We start from the raw sequence: 16,955 nt of genomic DNA, 5'->3' as shown, positions 1-16,955 counted from the left end.
CTTTTACTGTGGGATCCACAATATAATGGTAATTAGGTAGAATGATGGTCGAAGAATGATGGTGCACGCAGACATGAGGTCCCAGTTATATTAAAAAGGGGAAATGCATCAACACTACTAATTGGTTAGACAGGAAATATTGGAGAATATCTGTCCATTATTTAATTTGTATAGTGGCTTAAGAATCCATCATTGTAATTTTTTTTTTCTTTATCTTTATGTACAAAGTGGATATGAAATGGCAAAATTCCGTCTGGACAGAATGTGATAAATCTAATTTCAAATTAACCTTTTTTAGCCATTTTATTTAGAAAAAATGGTTAATTTTCCTTATATTGTGAGGTCCAATGGTTAATTTTCTTTATCTTTATCTTGTTTGGCCTAAAGCTAAAGGAGTAATTTATTTCAAAACAGAGACACAGAGAGAGCTGGAAGCTCACACAAGAACTAAATCCGATAAATGAAATTATGTACAAAAAAGGCATATCTCACCTTTGGCATTGCTTGTAACTTTACAATTGTGTAGACAGTAACTCAAAACTATTGACAATGAATGCCTATACTCTGAAATAGATTTAAGCCTAAAATCCCAACATTTTCTTCTCTTCGACTTTCAATCTTAACTCTTCTTCAGATGGTAACTTGCCACCACTCCTGGAAATAGCAGACCACCATGCCATGAGCTCGTCCTGCAAGAATTAAATACATCTTTGTTTTTTTTTTTTTTTGTTTTTTCCATCATCAGGGATAAGGTAGTAAGGATCATTGCCTTCTCAACTTACAAAAACATTTTTCCTGGTTGAACTGTCAAGCAATGTTTGGTTCGCTTTTGCTGGTACGGGACTCCAATTATTTTATTTGGTATACAAGGAATTTGGATTTTTTTTTTTTTTTTAATGATTAGAAGTTTTGATTTTGGATAAAATAATACAACTTCAAGTACATTTTTTTAATATTTCCATCAAAATTATATTTCAGCATCTAAAAAATGAACATGAAAAGGGTATACCCATCAAATCCAACAGATTAATAGATAAAAGTTGAGTTTCAAGCTAGTAGCCTAAACAACAAACAATTTCTCAGCTTTTGACACAAATAGGCAGAGGATCAAGTTTGGATTTTTACCTCAAGGAAATCTTGGTTGGAGACATATTGACTTTCAACTAAACATTTGATCCCGCCTACATTGACAGTAATGGATTTTTTTTTCGATTTCTGTGGTGAACTCTGCATCTGTGCTCCTGTGTGCTCAGACCAAAAGAATAAATTGCTAAATGAGCCACTATGAAGCACTTGCATTGATGATTTGCATCTAAAAGGATGTTTTCATTATAGATATGCAAATCATCTACCAAGGCAATACAATTGTAGGGTTAGAGAATACATGATTCTAGCCATACCAGTAATGCAAGCTACATAGTATCCGGTTCCCCCTAGTCCCTCTTCCCACTTCCCCAGCCTCAAACGCAGGAAAAGACCAGCAAGATTTGAAAGTGGCATGCGGGAATTTGTCCATCTGATGCCAGTGCAAGATAGAACAATTAGTCAAATATAGAACAAATCTAGTAAGATTAGCTTAAGCCAAGAAAGAAATTAGTTCAAAAGTTTCTAAAATATAAAAAAGGAATGAGACTTTCAATTCCCAGGGCATCCCAATATTGAGTCACCAATTATTTAGCTGCTAACAAGTAAGACTTCCAAGGTTCAACCGTAAATAAGAAAGCAGAACGAGATGTATAATTCTTGTATGATTGAATTTCCAGAAACATTATCAGTTGACTTCAATTTAATTCTTATGGGCTGTATGCTAGGAGCAGTCCTTAACAAGTAGCAGGGAAAATAATTTTAACAAGTTCAAAATCAATATATGATATGCTTACTTTAGAATATCTGTTCGGGACAGACGAAGCCTTCTTATGGCATCAAAGATTTCTTTTGGTGCATCAGAAATCTGGTCATCACTAAATCCATATAATGGTGTCATTAGCTTTCCTTTCCACCTCTTTTCAACAGAACTTGGAGCAATTTCTTTCTCGAAAAGTTTTACATCCAATTTCGGTTTTCCAAATTTTGCAGCTTCATTCAATTTCCAGAGCAAATTCGTACCTTTCTCCATTCCTGAATCATTCCTATCACAAACTCTAAGTGCACGACCAGCAGCATCTTTTAGCATTATATTGTCTTCATTTCTTACATGAAGCTGCATTTTGCTGAGTCCACAATGGTTGACCAAAGAAGTACCACATTCTGCTTGATTGCTTGGTTTTGAACATGTATTGGGACATGCAACTGCCCAGTGATTGAGCTGAAAGCATCTAATACACAGACAAGGCAATTCTTTTGCCGTATCATATGAATTGATCTTTCTTAGAAGATCTTCAAGATCAGATTCAGGGACCTCTGAACATTCTCGCAAATTGTGACCTTTTATACCACAAAAGAAGCATGTCATAATTGCTTCAGCTGTGCCATCCGGTTCATCTGATGGTGTGATGTGTTTGAGGGCATCCAATCTCCTTGCAAAGACAGAAGCCATTGCATCTGAGTTTTTTGAACTCCCGGAAAGCAAGATCGGGTTCAGTTTATAGATGGACTTGTCATCATGTTGTCCTTTAACTTTATAGAAACCAAATGAGGCCTCAGAAGCAGTACCATAGTTTTGCACACGCTGTGGCTCTTCAGCAGATTGTTCAGTAACCTCAACATTTTCATATTCACTGGAAGAAGCTAGAGGATTCTGTAATTGAGTTTTCCATGTCAGACCATCAGCAGAACAATCAGGAGCATCAACAATACTTTTGTTGGAAAGATCTCGGTTCAAAAAGGGACCAGAAGCTTTTGGAGTAAACCGAGATATCCATAAGCTTTTCAACAGCTCACCTTTGGAACCTAAATTACAGGCCGTATTCCCTTCAGATGGAGGTTCAGAATCAAATTTCTCAACACTGTTTGTCTTCCATTTACCCTGAGATGAATTGGAGCTTGTTCCATCTTTCTCCTTATCAGTTGCCAAATTGTTTGGATTTTTGTTCTCTGCGGTATTATTGCTGCTGTTTTCCTGAATAGCAGCAAAATTCATATATACATCTTTAGAATGTACAACTGGACTCATTTGATTGCCAGATGAAATCCCATTGTAGCTCTTATTTGATGGAAGAAACTGTTTGTAAACATTACCAGTCACCATACGACAAGCTATTGGAGTAGCATTCAAGTTGCATCTCTTATTATCAAGCTCAAGTTCTTCTGATCCTTCTGTTCGATGATCAACACTCAAGGTGACAGCTTGTTGAACATTTGTCTTCTGGCAATAGAGTGACTGAAAAATTGATTGAAAGCCTATAGTCCTGCAACCAGGATCTCCATTTCTTTTGCATGCTATAACATCACGATCAGGATTCTCAAGTCCATGATTAGAATTTGCAAGGGCATGAAAAAGAGAAGGTTCGTCACCTTTGCTTGATTTTGAGAATCCTTTCATCATGTTTGAAATCCAATTCATGAATGAGCTATCTTGTTTAATAGGCGGTGCAGAACTAGGACTTTCTTGAATTTGCCTTTTTACTCTTTTGCTCCCTACAATCAACTGTTGCTCAAAGTTCCATCGCCGTTTTCCTGTTGAATATAGCCCAGCAGTGTTACAGCTTTCAACACTCTCGTGGCTTCCATCCTCCTCATTCAACATCCTTTCACTTGCCCCTCCATCGGATAAGGCCTTCGACTTGCCACTTTCATCTCTTTGGATTCTGCTGTTAGTAGGAGACTGTTTAATTGCAAGAGTTTTGTTAGTAGGAAGAAACTCATCATCCTGATGACTGTTATTTTTGACTCTATTAACAGATTGCAAAGCTACAAACTCAGTTTTCAGACCACAAGCATTTTCATCAAGTGGAGCTTCTAGATCATTCTCAGCAGTTGCTTCCAGTTCCCTATGTCCTTTTCCAAAGGATGTTAAATTTTTCATTTTAGCATCAAGAGCTTCACATTCTTCCATAGTATGAGATTCAGGTGCAAAAACAATTTCCATTCCTAATGCACGATTCTCGTCACTAACATATGTAGCTCTTTGAATAGGTTCCTCACAAGTTTGATCCTTGTGTGTCGCATCCATTTTGGTTTCGCCTGTTTCAATTGACAAAAGAAGAAAACAATGCCATTTCAGTCAGGTGTGAGAAAAATGAAAATATGATGCTACATCTTCTGATGAAGAACAAAATTGCAAAGAAAACATAATCCAAATTTGTTTTTCACTTTTTCTCGTCCTGGGCATTTCAGTATTTGAAGATTGACTGAATCACATATACCTTCCCCTTTGTTATCTCTCGGGTCCTCCTTATGAAGAAAAAAAGTGTCCACTGCATTTTTCATTTCCTCCATGCAATCATCAGTTGCTGCCAAATAAAAGTTGCTAGTAAAGGAGACAAATTTGGAATGTAAAACATAAAATTTATACATTAACATTAATCATTACATTGTTTATGGTATGTCAAAACAATTCCTCATTACCTGCCTTGAGTTCATGACTTGTTCCACTAAATGGCATGATGCCTACATCGCTAGTAGGAAACCTAGCAGAATCATCCTCTCTAGTAACTTTACTTCTCAGATCACATGCTGTCAGAGATGCCATAAACTTGGTTTTGTTGATTGGTTTATCAAAACTTCTGATAGGTTTATTGGAACTTGATCCACTTGCCATATTGACAGGTCCTACACCCAATAGAAGAGATGCCTTTTTGTTGGAGAAGCTGCCGTCAGCACATTTAATACTTAAACCTTTCTTCGGAGACCAAACCAGTTCGGAAAGAGGGTCTGTGGCCACAAATGTCATGTCTAAACTTGAAGCTGCATTTGCACCTGCACCTGGATTATCATCATTCAATATACTCTCAATGCACTGATTGGAAAAACCTAGAGCAAGGCTTAAATCAGTCAATGGTTCTATGTTTTTATCATCCACGTTCATCTTCATACAGTAGGCAATCCTGAAATGCCAATCAGGTCCAGGTCAAAGTCAGACTTCTCCATGGTGCTAAACACGAAAATTCTGTCTACACAAAACATTAGATCAATATGTACTAATCTGGAGGCAAAGTTTCCAAATACCAAGCATAAATAAAAATTTCCAGAAAAAATAGCAGTGATGTACTCAGAGTTTAATCCAGATTCATTAAATTCTGACACTAATCCCTGTCTGACGCAGTGATGAACGTATAAGAATATGGAGATTAAGCAGTTCTACATACTACTTTAGAGACAACTTGGAATTTCCATTGCATTTTGGAAAAGATCTCATATCATCCCACACTTTCGTTTTAGATAACAGGTTAAATAGTGGCTCTCTAATAGCAAATAATGATCAACAGCTTCATAAACTACAGTACTAGTCCTATGCAATCTCTCAGAATATGTAACTGATAACTGCAAGTTCATAACTTTTATGTGAATGGCCATACGCTGCCAGCAACATAGCACCCGATGTGATATTACCTAACGTTACAAGATCAGGCCTTATTACAGTTTGTATAGATATGAATGCAATTCAACTGTCACATAAAGTGAAATAATATTAACTAAGGAGTTGCAATCAAGATTAAAATATATCTACATATTAAATTAAGAGAGCGAATAAAGTTCATCAGTGCCATACATGTACACAAGATTACAACGTTAGTTGTTTATTGTTTAGAACTAGAGTTAGGTTCCCTAATACTTCAGATAGCAAGAGAAATATGATAAAGCAATATGGATAAAGGCCGCTGTAAAGAGAACCCTGATAGGATTGAATCCATTATTGCATGGTTTGCAAAGACCTATATATGTGTGTGTGTGTTTGGATTCAGGTCAATCAGAAAAATAAAAGAATTTATACAATAAACAGAAAAGGGACTTAATAATATTTTGATATTTTCCACAAATGCATTCCAAAAAGTTAATGAAAATTCAAGATCACAAATCTTCTGGATAAGAAAAAGATAAACAAAGCTACGAAAGAAAAATTGGGGAAGAATTACATAAAAATACTATCACCATTCAAACAAAAGCAAATTACATTAAAAAAATGAAATTTGAGAGATACCCATTAGAGTAAATAACCATTTATGAAGATCCATATACCTATTTATTCTTAAATCCCTGAAAGTTGCTCCTTGGTGTTGCTCCTATGTCACGCACAAGGACCAGAACTCCTAAAAGAGAGTGTACATAAAAACAAGAAACTGGACCAGATAAGAACTTATGGGAGAGACTGCGAGAAAGCGAATTAGAGTTCCAGAACAAGATAGATACAATACTGCCATGCGTCTTGCCACAGCAGTTACATGAAGCATTCTCTAGCTTTGGCTCAGATTGTCAGGAATGACTTATGAGGTCTAGGAGATGCCACGTGGACACCTTACATGCCAATAGTATCCATTTTTTATATGCTACGAAATTTCCAAGTTAAAAAAAAAAAAAAAAACTATAATGATAAGATCCTGTCAAACATAACAGGAAAAGAAACTATTTATAATTGCCGCTTTGGTACTTTGTATTATGAAAATATATAAATTAAAGATCACTTTTTTCTATTTTTAGCCCACAAAGTACAAATGGTACTTAGTATTATTAAACCTTCTTAACTAGGAGATGTTAGTCGCAAGTTGCAACTTCCTATGTGTAAACTTAAATTTGAATATAGTATTTTACCATATGATTAAAAGGAGGTCTGTAGGAACCCCAGGTTCATGATTCTTTGGGCCCCGGCAGGCCCAGCAACGTTTTCTTCATCGTCTTTAAACCTAACTCTCTTTCAATTGATCAGAGAATAATTCAAAGTTTAAAATATTTTAATGAAAATTAATAGCCAAATTCAAATTTTATCATTGAATTTTGACAAGAAGCAATAAATACATCCATAGAAGATTAGTAAGGATGAGAAGAATTACAAGGAAAAGTCAAATAAAGTTGAAAGTGAAATGATCTTTGATCTTCTAACCTTGTTCAAAAATGGGTCCCTGATTTCACACAATCCATTTCGTTGTTAATAGTAGGGTTAGTGTCTTGGTCCTATATCAACCACCTTCTTTGGATTTGGAGTACTTTGCACCACTTATCCATGGAAAAATGGCAGTCTCTTTCAAGCTTTCCTGTCCACCCAGACATCCCATGAGAAACTAACCTTCTATTTTTCTAGAATGCTTCATTTTTCCTTTTAAAGATGGCATCTTTTACAATTGATCTGACGAGATTGGTGGGTTTTTTCTTTTTGGTTTTTTTTTTTTTTTTTTAACGCAAAACATTAGATTTTTAAACTAGCCGGATTCAGATTTCAAATATAGGAATTGAGACCATTCCATCTCTTCCTGGTTTTGATCCGGTTAAAAATCAAACGGATTTCGGTCTAAAGTAAAGGGGCCTGTGGCCAAACCTAATAAAAGCTGATTGGTTGTGGCACTTGGGTCATATTGGCCAATGAAAATGTCACAGCTGTTTCCCGCGGACAATATGTCCACCTGTGTGTTCTAACTAGAAGACAACTACTAGAGGCACAGGGAGGCACCGTGTGGTCGTTTAGCTGTTAGTTGGTCTCAATCATCACATTGAATAAATTTTGAAGAACACCGAAATAGACAAAAAAATCTTGTAAAATAATATTCAATGATAATACAACTGGCTTTTCAGGTGTCAGACTAAGACAATAGACAGGCCTTATCAGTGACCAGGGAAATATAGTCGTGGAGTCAAAAATCAGAGACCATTTTTATTTTTGTTTGTTTTACACGGAAAAAATAGAAAGAGCGTTACTCAAATTCTAGGGCAATCCAATATGCAAATTATGTCACATCATATCAGTTCTATACAGTCACTGTATTGAAGGCAATGCAATTCAGACCAATAACACATATGGGTAACAAAAACTGAAGATTCCTGAAATGTCCTGCAGATTCTATAAACTGGAGTGAAAATCTGAGGGCAAATACAAATGAGAAATGCCTTACGATCATTTGCCAACATAGGAATTTCAATAACACATCATTAATCTTAAAAATATGATATATCTGATACCTCAACAAGTTCATAAAATTTTATATATCCTTCAAAATTAGATAGGGCTAAAATGCCTTAACAAGAAAACTCTCATCTTCGCGCAATTCTTTGCCCGGCTCCAAGCAATAAGGACTTCCCAATTGCACCAGAATGAAGTCCACACACTAGTGCTACTGTTCCTCCTATAACTATCCATTTCCAATCAAGGCCACAATCCTTCTGTCTTTGGATGCCTACTACTTGACCTTTATCCTCTTCACCAGTAACTGGCTCTGAAGAATCCATGCTTTCATTAAAAGAAATTTTTGTTGTGATTCTTGCCATGAGTGCACTTCTAGACAATGGTGCATCTGATTTCCTAGCATTCTGATAAGCTCTCATGCCAGAATGCAATTTCTTGACGGTTCCCCACATGCCGTGACGTAATCCCAATTTGGCCACATCTTTTGGGATCCCCATGTCCTCATAATGTAAAAGGGTTACTTCACAGGCAGACATTTGCCCATCTCCTTTGCACGATTCCACTGCATTCATTTATTAAGTACACCAACAAAAATGAAGATGTTCCATCATCAGCAAAATATCCCTAGAAAATATGTAACTACTAACAAGCATATTTTGGCTAACTTGATGCTTAACACTGCTTACCAGTCCTGATAACCCAACTTGAGAAGTAGTGCTCCACACGTCTTGGCTTGTCACGCTTGGGCAGGGCTGGATATGGCACCCCCTGCAATATTGTATCCTTGAATATCAGCACTCAATATCCACTTCAATTCTCTATAAATATGTAATTATATGTATTTTCTTGTTCCAGAACATTCTGTATAATCATTTGATATTAGATACATAATGGAACAACAAGATTTGGGATCAGAAGTGAGAAAGGGAGACTAGTAGATTAAGAAAATCTAAATTTTATGCATCGTGAGGTAGAAAATTGACTGAATCGGTAGAAGCAAAAAATTAGAAGTATCTTGTTTTGACTTTTGAATTCCATAGTCCCCTCTACCTAAATGCTACCTTTATAATTAATCGATAAACAACTCTCAAACTAATCTTCTCTTTCAAAAACCATTCTGCATGGAAGGTCACTTCAAAGTAGGAAAAGAACAAACAGTGAAACATGAATCATGAAATGTCTGGACCAATACCTTTGTCACACAATAATATGTCTTGTCAGCCTCCCATATTCTTCTACCAATGATATATTCTCGGTCACTGCAGAAAAATGGGAACTGCAAATTGGAGAGGAACAAAATTTTATCATTCGGTATAATATCTTAGAAAAAAGAAAGTGGCATTGAAAACCCATGATATCAATGCATATAATTCATTCCACAAACCTTCTTTATCCAATGAACAATCATTGTTCCTGTATGAGGGAATTCCTCCAATATTTTGAAGTATGCAAGCATGGCATCCCATTTCAGTCGAAACTCATCATCCCAGAAGAAATCTCTTACCAATTCTGGAGTTGCATCCTCAAACACAGTTCTACTACGGTACATGGTGGGACCTGTCTGATGAATAAAATCACCAGCAAATACTAATACATGTTACTTTCAAAACCGTTAAACAGTATAATTATAGTATTTGAAGAAAGCAGACAAATAAGGCACGAGATCACACATAAAACAACAAGCTACATCAGCAAATTGAGAAAGGACATTGTAGGCAGTAGCCATCCAACATCAGGCATCCTTGAGGCAGATCCAGAAAATGCCAAGAGAGTCTGTGAAGAATTTACCTGAGGATCATGGCGCCAGGCTTGGTATGCCATATTTGAGGTAGATCTTTCCATCATAGATTGCCATTCCATTTGTCCATCCTTTCCTTCAAAAAGATGCAGTAGGTGTTCCAAATCCCTCTCTGTGACAATTTCCTCCCCCTCCTGAGGTTCCCTAGGGGAGCTGCATGCAAATGACGTATCATAAACCAATTCATCTACAACAATCCAATAGTAATAATGTAATACAAGTGTCAATTCCAGAAAAATAGATTAGTGATAAGAGAAAAGATCGAGTAAATTGAAAGTGAAAACAACCAAAAAAATCCATATTTTTGTATAGGAATCCAAAACAAATGAACACATCAACACCTTAAAAGATGACAAAAGGATATATCCTAGGCTCTTAAAATGGCGAACAGAAGACCCTAAAAATTTAAGATGACAAACAGGAAGATCCTAAAAGTTAAACACACAATCTTCCATGCTTAATCCGCAGCAATACAGTTTGTAATTTGACTTAGCAAGACAAACTTCTAATCCAGCTTAAATCTGTTTCTTCTCCTTAGTTCATTAGCACCTGAATGCTATTGGCCTTTGATGAAATGATATAATCAATTGTAATGCAGTAATCCATTGCAGATGAATGCTACAATTTAACTTTTCTGTTTTTCCTAATGAGGATTCAGAAAAGTGACAAAGCCATAAAGAAAAAGTCTCCAAGTCCAACATAACAACTTGTCATTAAATTAGAACTTATAAAACTTGGTGCTATCCTGACCAAAACCCGCTTCCCATTTAAGTATGCTACTACTGGTAACGTTAGTAAAATGCCACGTAAACTCAGATGACCCATAATTATGGAATAACCCCCAGCTTGAACTTCAATGCTTCTACCCAAGTGCATTCGATCAAAATCCCCTGACAATCCAAAGAACTCCTGTAAGTACAGTCACTTTTAATCTGGTCACCATAGAGCCTCAATGATAAGATCCCTACAAAGCTCACCCACCCCAAAAGCCCAAAGGCTTATCTGCATTATCTTTCTAATATTATGTCATCAATTAACTCAAAAATATACGGACATACAACAACATGCTATTTAGAATCAAAGATACGACTGCAGAGATATGTAGCGCCAGTCATTGCTACCACGACTCTAATTGCAGTTCTCTAATAGTTAGAATTGGGGTAAAAAAATAATTAATATCACTACTGAAACTACAAATTAGTCATGACAAATATTCAAAAAGAGCAAACTGAAATTCAACATTTAAACTACTAAAACAAATTGCCTTTAATAATAAGAGAGAATATCAAAAAAGCAATTGAAACCAATCACCTAATAGAATCACTGCTTTCCGCCTCAGAGTTTATAGCCGAGGCTGCCGACGTTGAAGCCAGAGACGTTGCCATAGCCGCTGATTTTCCATTCTTACCCTTGAAATTCGACCAAATGGTGCGGCAAACCGAGAAAGCTGAGAGAGCTGTGAAAGCCAGCCAGAGACGACGAGCTCCAAACCCCGGTGGCGCCGTCCACAAAAACCTGAACTTGCTCCGGAGCCCTAAAAAAATCAAACCCGTCCACCTAGGCCGCCAAGACCAACCGATCACGAGCCCGATCATGACGGCAAGCCATATAGGCACTGCACAAAGCAAAATGTCGACAAATGTTTCGATAACCGATGGTTTCTTCCAGAACTCCATCAGATCGAAGATCGTGTCGTCCATTTCCAAAAGCACTTCCCTAACTTTCCTGGAAAATTAAGACTTCCCGGGAAAATTAGCCTTATTATCTACTTCTTGTTCAGATATTACAGCTCTTACATGGATAAAATTATGGATTGAGAGTTTTCTGTCTGACAGATCGAAAGGGCAGAACAAAAACAGAATTTAGAGAGAGTAATAAGCGATGGCGGTTGATTTCAATATTACGATAACATGACGTGGCAGTGGTGGTGCAACTGTAGATAACGGGGGTTGAGTTTCGGGTGGGAAATGAATAAATAAAAGAACGAAATGCCCAGTGGATACCTTAACTGAATTTAAGGAGCGTGGCTAACAATTTCCTTTTTTTTTTAATACTGTAATGCTGTATTTGGTAAACTTTTTTATATTATTATCTTACTTTTCTTTCTAAAAGAAATAATTTTCACCTTTTTCTTATTTTCCGATTAATATGTATTTATACTTATTAAATGTGCATCTTCCTCAAAAAATATAGAACTATTCTTACTGCTTTTGATAAAATTTTCAAATTGAGGAAAAACGAGTCTTTTATATTATTAATTTAGGAAAAAATTGTGATTATAAAAAATTAAGCAACATTCTTATGAGATGAACAGAAATAAATTAGTAAAAAGGTAAATAAATTATTAAAAATCTTCTAAAATTTGACTTCAAAATCCATTCTTATGGTGTTGTGCACGCGTTTGAAAAGGGAGGTAGTGGTAGTGGTTAACATGTGAAATTTGAGGGTCAAATAATAAAACGGCGTTTGTTTGGAAGATGCTTTACCGTAGGAGATATTCCAATGCCGTCCAAGGGCCGTTACCGTTATATATCATCAGGTTTACAACTGGCCTGTCGATATAAATAACAGACCTCAGCTACATGTTGGCGGTAAGATTTTTCGGATTTATTGATGATGTTTCCTTTCTTTTTGGTTTTATCCGATCCATTTAATATGTAAACTCACAAATTAAAAACAGTTAACATAAGTTTACGAGTATACTGTATTTTAAGACAAATAAAAAAGAAAAAATTATATTTTTAAAACGAAAAGAATATTATTTATCGGATGAAAATTATACAAATAATTATTATAAAATATGTGAGTTGGGTATGATAGGTTGGGGTATACACTTTGACTTGTATATTTATATTTGCATATTAAATGTCGAAGCACCAAACATCTCAACCTTCAAATATTATTTGTGTATTATTAATTCACCTAATTAATGTACTTTCTAATGTTGGGTTGGCCCTGGGGGTTTCCTATTTATTTATTTTTAAATCAAATTCAAAATTTACGTTCCAATAGCGTTGTAAACATTTTTTGGGCTTATTTTTAGAGAAATTGATTGTGAGTTGGGCTTTAATCCAGCCCACGGAGCCATAAAAATCCATTCAATTTGATCTGGTACTATACTAATTTCGAAGTCAGAAGTCAACAATTAAATATTTGGGAAATGTTGTTTTAGAATAGTCTTGGGCTTCTGGTTTCATTTTCCCGAATGTCTAAACTTGGGCTTTTATTTTATTTTATTTTATTTTTTTTTTTTTTTTTTGCGTTTGTTATTTAACTTGTGCTTTTTTAATAGAGTGAAATGCATGTTTATAGGTGAAAAAAAAAGAAATAATTGTCAAAAAAATGATTAGAGGTCTACTTCTCTACTGTATATGTTAGAATCGTGGTTTTCAACCGTTCATTTTACAGATAAGTTCGTCTAGGGATGCAGTTGAATCCAATTTCTGTTGATATATTAATTATATTATTACTATACAAAAATGGTATTTTGCGCCACAAAAACTTTGTGATAAGCAAAGATTTAGTGATTTTGATACCCAACAAAATCTCCCTTTATGTCTTTCACTCTGTAAATAGACTTTTTTTTTTGCAAGCATTTTTTATAGTCTTCTGTTGAATACTTTGTTTATGTTTTTGCTCCCACGCAATTTCATATCGTCAAGTCACAAAAAGAAAGTACTCAAAAGTATTTAAAGAATCAAAATCCATTGTAAAGAAAATGTTGAAGATGGCTTTATCTAGCATAGGGATCACCTTTTGTTGCCATGCACACTCAAGTTGTCTCTCTTCTCTTTTGACTCCTCTTAGCCACATTGTAAGAAAGTAGAAGTGCAATTTGCCAATACAGAATCTATTTAACTTGGTGCAAACTGATGTCATTTCTCATCATTGCTATATGAACAAAATGATGTCATTTCCCTGTTCTATTGTACGGATTAAATTATGGTTGCAAAAATCCATGAAAAGGCTAAAGCTAGATTTGTCTACTTAACTTACTGCGTTATTATTGAAAATTGAAATCCACCTATACCCCCTTCTTGTTAAAGTCCTACAACCCTTAATTGAGATTTGGGAGGTTTTGCTCAAGATTGGTAGTTGATGAGAAAGTACAATTCAATCTCTATGATAATTGATGTAAAAGTAGTAATTAGTCTAATTATGTCTTCAATTGCAATAGAAAGAGGATAGCTTACCGTTTTATTTATTATGAGCAATATGTAATTGGGTTTACGAATTGAACTTTGCTAAATGGCATGAGTTGTGCCTGGCACAATCTGTGCATATTTATAATTACATCATTAGTGTGACATTAGTGATGTCTAAATTGTTAAAGAATTTTTTAAAAATAATAAAGTCTTTTCGTTTATATTGAGTCTGGCACAAATTATGCCAAAATATTTTCGGTTCTGAGGTAAGATTTGACCCGCATGACATTTGAAAGTGGGAATTGGCTAAGATAAGGGCCTTGGGGTAAAAAAGGAGTAAATTCAAAGCTCACTTTGGTAGTATTAATATTAGTATTCATAGAGACATGCAAGAAAAGTGAAAGCTACAAGAAGCAAGCAACCAAGCTATAACTTCAATATATTCTTTGTAACTCTCTACAAGCAAAGCCAATTTGGCAAAAATTCAACCACAAAAAGATGAGAAACAACTTTATTTTTCTTTCTTCTTCCTCTTTTTTTGGGTTTTTTTTTCCTTTTTTCAGTCAGATTTTCACACTAACTCCCACATTCATTTCTGTTTTTTCAACCAAATTGGTAAAGACAAAGAAATGACAGTATTGCAGACTAAATGGGTGGCATTTGAACCAAACTCCAAGAAAATTTGAATTTTCCATATCCTTATATATATATATATATATATATATATATATATATTCAAAGACAAACTAATCAATACTTAATATCCATATTAGTCTCAATATATAGAACTTCCTCGATTCTGTTAAAAGCTGGCTAAATTAAGATTGAAGTTTCTTCTGGTTGCAATTTCCAAGGAAGATGCATATTGATAAATGAGGACATTTCAGTTCTAGTTACCACTAGGAAAAGTAATCTGTGTCTTATATGTGCTTCAAAAATAGCATTTTAGCATAATACATATATATAACAATGGATTCTATAATTAGCATCCTAGCATTTCTTGATCTTGATTATCAGCGCTTACTTTTAGCTGCAAATAGCAAGAAATTTAAAAAAAAAAAAAAAGGAGAAGAAAAGAGAGACAAACATACTAAAGCTTAAAGAAAGATTACATAAGAGCTGAACAAATATACATATATATTGATGAATGTCGTGTTGAATCATTGAGTTGGGGGGAATGAAGCCTGGTCCGAGATCATTCAAGAAAGCTGCTCTTTTGGATGCAAATGCTTCAACTGAATGGTCTCGAACCAGACAGCATTCCCCTCAACAGTAAGCATAAACAAGAAAGACAGAGAGAGAGCAAGAGAAAGAAAGACTGTTTTTTATATTTGATTTGGCCATGCATTGTGTTTCTTGGGCCCTTATATACGTGAGGATAAAAAGAAAACCAAGAGTAAGAGTATCTTTATGTGGGTCATAATTGACATGGGAGTCCCACTTTTTATACCTCATTTTCTCTCCCTATCATGCTTTTCAGTTTTCACACAGTCTAGATTCTTGAAGAAGAAATCTTTGGCTTTGTTTGCTTGCTTGTGTTTTGCGTCCAAAATTTTCACTTTGCTTGTTGCCTTCAAATTTCTTATACCCGGATCTAGATAAGTCAATTTCTAATATGTTTTGATTTTGTGATATTGAAATTATCTAATAAAGTTTAAAATTACGCGGAGGTCAAATTTATAAAAAAAAAAAAGAAAAAGAAAAATTATATATATACCACGACTTTGAAGACTGTGGGTGTTATTTTCTTTGAATCATACATAACCAAACACACCCTTTAGTGTAAAGATTATAATGAGGTGCAGTAAGGATTGAAAATGATGTGGACTTGAAGTTTGGTGGAGGAAATTAAGGCCACTTGCCATTGATAATAAATGGGTCCAAAGACTCCAATTGGTGCAAAATTTAGGTCAAAGCAATACCCTTGTCGAGTAAAACAAACACTGCCTAAAGCACTCAATACCTTCCCAATCGATGGATTAATCAGAATTTAGATAATTATCAAGTGCCTTGAGAAGCATTTTTCTAAATGTGATGTAAACGATATATCTTTAGCTTCCTGCTTGGAGAAAAAAAGGGAAGCTAGGAGATGAGAGAAGCTTCATCATCAATGAGAGGCATTAACATAAACAGTGCGATTCCAATCTTAAATGGAAAGAAATACAGGTTGGCCTGTCAAGGCTGTGATCAGAGCCAGAATACATAAAGACGAATGGGAAGTGGGCATATTGGAAGATAAAAAGCAGGGCCAAAAAAAAGGGGGAAAAAAAAAAGTTAATCAAGTGATGTATACTGTATAAGATGGATTTTACTGTGTTTTCAAGCGCCTTTTGTACTACTGTAATAAAAAGTTAAATCTCTATCGTTTCAAAATTTCAATTACAATTTTAATTGTGATTCAATGATATTACGCGTGCATTTCCACCGATAGCATTAATCCATCTTCTATTTGGATTAGCAAAATTAAGCATAAAAAATACATTCTTGTAGTCTAATTCCATAATTCGAACATGTTTACAAGATTAATAATAATGTGAGTTGAATCACTTCCCAATATCCTTAAACCTCAATTGTTTTAATTAAACATTGAATTAATTCAGAAATATGTTTCATATCCAGGGCTTGAAATAACAGAAGAAGAAGAAGAAGAAGAAGAAGAAGCAATTGAAGTATGTTAAACACAGAAAACATTTTGCTTTAGAAGTGGATATGGAATATTTATAAAAGTGTTGGGTTAATTAGTTGCTTACAAATCTCGTTGGTCCTGTTTTGCGAATGCTAAAACCAAATGGCGCAAAAAGTTCAAAAAAAAAAAAAAAAGAAATATATATATATATATATTCACTGAGATTTCAAGAGCTTAAAGTAGAGCCAATTTTAATGCAAGTCCTTTAGACTACATAAATATGATAGCACAAATGGGGGATGTAGTTGTTAAAAAGTCATTTTTTGCTGTTTGATTACTAAAATCACTTCAACAGCGGTTGCTTTACGCTCCTATGGGCATCTTTTTCTTTTGCTT

At 34.9% G+C, this 16,955-nt stretch overlaps 2 protein-coding genes across 6 annotated transcripts; both read right to left on the bottom strand.

Annotated features, from left to right (window-relative positions):
* Positions 1 to 429: 429 nt before the first annotated feature.
* On the bottom strand, positions 430 to 6,377 carry TZP (zinc knuckle (CCHC-type) family protein). 5 transcript variants are annotated; one of them, XM_012214382.4, is made up of 7 exons: positions 6,118 to 6,377; positions 4,507 to 5,051; positions 4,305 to 4,391; positions 1,881 to 4,122; positions 1,401 to 1,516; positions 1,126 to 1,241; positions 430 to 689 (listed from the first exon to the last, which is right to left on the bottom strand). In XM_012214382.4, the coding sequence occupies exons 2-7, from the start codon at positions 4,970 to 4,972 to the stop codon at positions 582 to 584; spliced, it is 3,135 nt and encodes a 1,044-aa protein (XP_012069772.1). In that variant the 5' UTR covers positions 4,973 to 5,051; positions 6,118 to 6,377; the 3' UTR covers positions 430 to 581. The 5 variants fall into 5 exon arrangements, with proteins under 5 accessions (XP_012069772.1, XP_012069773.1, XP_012069771.1 ...); XM_012214383.4 differs by having other exon boundaries at positions 4,507 to 5,047; XM_012214381.4 differs by having other exon boundaries at positions 4,507 to 4,985; positions 6,118 to 6,376.
* Positions 6,378 to 7,905: 1,528 nt separating this feature from the next.
* LOC105632095 (uncharacterized) lies at positions 7,906 to 11,628 on the bottom strand. The gene is made up of 6 exons (XM_012214387.4): positions 11,100 to 11,628; positions 9,779 to 9,941; positions 9,375 to 9,551; positions 9,183 to 9,266; positions 8,677 to 8,758; positions 7,906 to 8,552 (listed from the first exon to the last, which is right to left on the bottom strand). Exons 1-6 carry the CDS (start codon positions 11,486 to 11,488, stop codon positions 8,119 to 8,121), a joined length of 1,329 nt encoding a protein of 442 aa, XP_012069777.1. The 5' UTR covers positions 11,489 to 11,628; the 3' UTR covers positions 7,906 to 8,118.
* Between the last annotated feature and the right edge of the window lie 5,327 nt (positions 11,629 to 16,955).

Source organism: Jatropha curcas, chromosome 7 (assembly GCF_041381405.1).
Source record: "Jatropha curcas cultivar XTBG-Jc1 chromosome 7, XTBG_Jcur_1.0, whole genome shotgun sequence".
Taxonomy (NCBI): domain Eukaryota; kingdom Viridiplantae; phylum Streptophyta; class Magnoliopsida; order Malpighiales; family Euphorbiaceae; genus Jatropha; species Jatropha curcas.
The sequence above is the reverse complement of the archived record's forward strand: the minus strand, read 5'-3'. Positions and strand labels throughout refer to the sequence as shown.

Excerpts from the sequence above, each read along its gene's own strand:
- TZP (XM_012214382.4), bottom strand. The coding sequence starts at position 4,972 with ATGAAGATGAACGTGGATGATAAAAACATAGAACCATTGACTGATTTA. Across the intron at positions 1,242-1,400 it reads CTATGTAGCTTGCATTACTG|GAGCACAGATGCAGAGTTCA; the intron begins GTATGGCTAGAA and ends CTGAGCACACAG. Across the intron at positions 690-1,125 it reads CCAACCAAGATTTCCTTGAG|GACGAGCTCATGGCATGGTG; the intron begins GTAAAAATCCAA and ends TAATTCTTGCAG.
- LOC105632095 (XM_012214387.4), bottom strand. The coding sequence starts at position 11,488 with ATGGACGACACGATCTTCGATCTGATGGAGTTCTGGAAGAAACCATCG. Across the intron at positions 9,942-11,099 it reads GAAAGCAGTGATTCTATTAG|CTCCCCTAGGGAACCTCAGG; the intron begins GTGATTGGTTTC and ends ATTTGCATGCAG. Across the intron at positions 9,552-9,778 it reads CCTGGCGCCATGATCCTCAG|ACAGGTCCCACCATGTACCG; the intron begins GTAAATTCTTCA and ends TTTATTCATCAG.